Raw genomic sequence first — 3,967 nt, 5'->3', positions numbered from 1 at the left:
GAGGAAATGTGGAGGAGCGAGATGGAGGGAGGATGGGAGAGAGGAAAGAGGAGGGAGACGTGGTGGGACGAGGAGTGCAGGGAGAAGAAGGCGGAGGTGAGAGCGCAGTTACGGAGATGGAGAAAGAGAGGGGGGGCAGGAGAAGAATACAGAAGGGGAAGGGGAGGCGAGTTGTGCGAGAGAAAAAAGAGGAGGAACGAGAGAGACTGATAAAGGAGGTCGCGGAAGCCAGGACGGAAAACAGTGTGTGGGAGATAGTAAATAGGGGGAGGAAGGAAAGAAAGAATGAACGAAGAGATAGGAGAAGAAGAGGAGTTAAGGTTGGAGGAGGTAAGAGAGGCGGTGAGGAAGTTGAAAGAAAGAAAGGCAATGGGAGTGGACGGGATCCCGAATGAAACATGGAGATTTGGAGGAGAGAGGACGGTGGTATTAGCGTGGGAAATATGCAGAAGAGTATGGAGAGGATGGCCGCAGGGTTGGAAGGAAGAGATAACAGTGCCGATTGTAAAGAAGGGAACTGGTTTAAAGGTAGAGGAATATAGGGGAGTTACACTGATGCCAACGCTGTACAAGGTGTACGCATCGGTGCTAGCTAGGAGATTGGAGAAGGAAGTAGAGGAGAAAAGAATGGTACCAGAGAATCAACCCTAAACGAGAATGACAGGATCAAAAGAGAAAAAGGGAAGATGGTAGCGCTGTTTCTGGACTACATCGGTCCATGCACGACATCGGTTAATTACCAAACATAGCATACAGGCATACAGGTTACCTGACACCTTGCTTGACACTATGTGCACAAACTGCGAGCTGTTTCCGTGGTCCGTGCCGTGCCGTGTCAAGTGCCTGCTGCCGTGTAAAAGAAATCCATTAACACGAAACTGCAATTTAACGTCTTGATTTTTCCATTATAAAAAACACCTTTCTTGATTGTCTGACTCTGTGCAGAAACTGCAATTTAGCGTCTTAATTTTCTCATTGTAAAAACTTGCTCATGATGAAATGCTTAGTTGCTGCGTTCCGACCCTCGCTTATCATTAAGCGTGACTCGTGCAAGCGACAAATGAAAAGAATATAAAATGTTATTTATCTGACAGTTCCCCTGCGATGGAACGTGAGAGTATATATTATCTTATTCTATCATCGTTGAGAAATTCAATTGGATGTAAAAGTAATTAAAAGTAAAAAATGGCATCGAATTTATTAAATAGCATCGCGCAATTTGGTAGTAAAGCCATGAATAGGCAACTACAGTTTCCCAAGCTTAAAAGTATTTTCAAACTATAAAATTAATAGTCAAACTTTGTTCACAATTTCTGTTACTTCACTTAGGATTTCTTTTAATTCTATTTTCATCTGCTGTGGAGAAAACAGTGCGACGATGTTCAAAAGCGAATTATCCATCGCTCATCGTCTTTTCGAATTTTGGACAAAGCTGTTAGACAAAGGCTAAATCAATTAATGCACTTCGGCAACAGGTATATCAGTTTGGGTATCCTGGATGAAATTCCATCAGAAACGACTAAGTGAATGGGTATTTCAATTAGCACTTGTGACTAACATAAACTCTTGTCACTAGACGCCATTAATCTGAGAAACAGAAGTTTGCAGCATTTTCCGTGGAATTTAGTACAGTAATTATTCAAGTAAAATGATAACAATACTATCTTCTTATCTTCATCCTTAATTTGTCCTATAAGCAGAAATGGGTTTCATCTTTTGTTCATCTAATTTGTCTATCTAGTTGTTCACAAGTTTATATGAATCATTTTTCTTGTAAAACCAACATACTATTTTTACTTAAAAAATGAATTTCCTTATATTATGAACTTCCCGGTGCTTCATACTATTCTACTCTTTTATTCCTCCAAACAAGTTTCTGAATTTGTACATACGTTTCGAAAAGTTCAATATGATGTTTTACATCATTCCACTCGTACAAACGTTCAAAATATTAGTAGAAGACATGGAGTTCAGTTGTATCTCTAGCTAATCAGAATTTTCCTTGCAAGTTCGAAATAGTATATGTACGCTGTTATTTCTCAGGCTACATTGACTCTGACTCAAATTTTCGATTATCTACTTTCATCAGTGAAACATAAGTTCGGTTACCCTGGCCGTAGGGCAAAACGGTTTTATGATCGGCCTGCATAAACGTGGTGATAAAGTTAACTTTAATGACTCGTTAAGTCGATTAAGAACGATTATCTACGTTAAATCTTCTGTTCCGTCTATACATAGTTTTATATTGGGCTACATGAATTGCATCCCTGGCCAATCGTCCGTGCAAATAATTTTCGTGACGATTCAATTTCTCGGAGGAAGGAAAGCAACGTTCTAGTCAAATCTTATTTGCTTTTTCACTATAATAAAATCATGCATGGCCGTTTGTATATTATTGTAGTAAAAAAGGTTTCGGTCAAGCGCAGTCTGCATTTAAGAAAGCAGTTCGCTTGACGTCCAAATAAAGTTCATGCGTAATTCAACCATGGTTTTATTCTATAGAAATTCGTGCACACCAAAATTGAAATTGCATATTAAAAATGTATAATACCTCCGAATGTTTTAATCGAAATTTATTGCGATCAACTGTTTTGGGGCATTTACATTACGAGAGAAATTGGACCCTTCTATACGGAAGGTTTCTATAATGTATGCATCTGATCACGTGCTACATAGGACAACACGGCTATTTCCTTTGTACCACGTACCACCTACCACGTTACGCCCACGTTATACACATCCACAAAACTGACAGGCTAAAGGGTGTCAGCGATGTATCTAGGAAATTAATTATACTTTGTAACGATCGTGAAAGTAAATTGAGCCTAAGTGACAGCATTTCGTAAAATCGTGGCAACGACTCGCGCGGCCGCCTGCCTACCAACACGGATTATTGATTAACTACCAGCGCGTCACTAGCAATATGCGCCCGTATAAAAGAAATTTCCGCGTTAGGAAATTCATTCTCATTGTGTACTCTTTTAGGAGAGAACGTGGTAATTCATCGGTCGTCCAACTGAGAGGTAGAATATGAAGCTTGATTTTCGAACGCCCGTTGCAGCCAGGAAAATATGAAGATTACTCTGGATCATTCCTTGGAGAAGAGGACAACTCGAAGATCTGCCGGTCGCTTCGAAAACTGAGTGCAGAAAACCCTGAACGCTTTCATAAAACTACTTTAATTAAATCAAAAGCATGGTGGAGAAAACTTTTTTTAAACAGTTTCATGTGCCGTACAAATACAATATGAATAAATTAATTGTCTACCGCGTGCATTGTTTTTCAATGATCTGTTGTTTCAAACTCCGTCTCATTATTAGTCATTCAATTATTTGTAAGAAGGTCAGAAATTTATTCGTTAAAAACTTCAATCGTTATGATCAGCGAAACTTTATTCAACAAAACAGCGAAAGCCGGAAAAAGGAGTACGATGTGATTAAAATGAGTGCGAACGATTCGCCACTAATTCAACTGATTAACAGGCAGTTTCAGCTGTCACGATTTATCACCGTCAGATGCGCCACATTGTCCGTCCCGTAAAATATTACGCGTCACGCTGCTTTTTAATATCTATCACTGCGACTGAGTGACGTCCTCGAAATCATTGCTCACTTGTGAACGCGAGAACTCAATTATTGTATACTTATATTGTATTGCGTAGATATCATATTTAAAACGAATATTATAGAAATACGTGGAATGATATTTTTTGTTTATGAGTACAGACTAATCAAGACTTTGAAATTCCTTTCCGATATAATAGAGCGAACCTTTTTCAGATACAAGAACAAAGAAGAGAACGAGAAGGAGGTGAAGCCATTAAGGAGCGATAGTAAATACAGATACATCATGTCTGAGGTGCAGAGCTGCATACTGATCGTCATACTCTTCGCAATCGTCGCCTTAGTACTATTAGTAAGATGTATTAGAATGTATCGAGACTTTTGCGTGTATGGTGGGCCGGAAG

At 39.3% G+C, this 3,967-nt stretch overlaps 1 protein-coding gene across 1 annotated transcript; it reads left to right on the top strand.

The window, feature by feature from the left end:
- Positions 1–285: 285 nt before the first annotated feature.
- On the top strand, positions 286–651 carry LOC108625382 (uncharacterized). The gene has a single exon (XM_018025369.1). It carries the CDS (start codon positions 286–288, stop codon positions 649–651), a length of 366 nt encoding a protein of 121 aa, XP_017880858.1.
- Positions 652–3,967: the final 3,316 nt, after the last annotated feature.

Source organism: Ceratina calcarata, unplaced genomic scaffold, assembly GCF_001652005.2.
Source record: "Ceratina calcarata isolate Rehan_Ccalc_2016 unplaced genomic scaffold, ASM165200v1 scaffold1193, whole genome shotgun sequence".
In the NCBI taxonomy this organism is placed as follows: domain Eukaryota; kingdom Metazoa; phylum Arthropoda; class Insecta; order Hymenoptera; family Apidae; genus Ceratina; species Ceratina calcarata.
Note: the sequence above shows the minus strand (reverse complement) of the source record. Positions and strands in the feature narration are given on the sequence as shown.

Bases quoted from the DNA above. Each gene is read 5' to 3' on its own strand.
- LOC108625382 (XM_018025369.1), top strand. From the start codon at position 286: ATGAACGAAGAGATAGGAGAAGAAGAGGAGTTAAGGTTGGAGGAGGTA.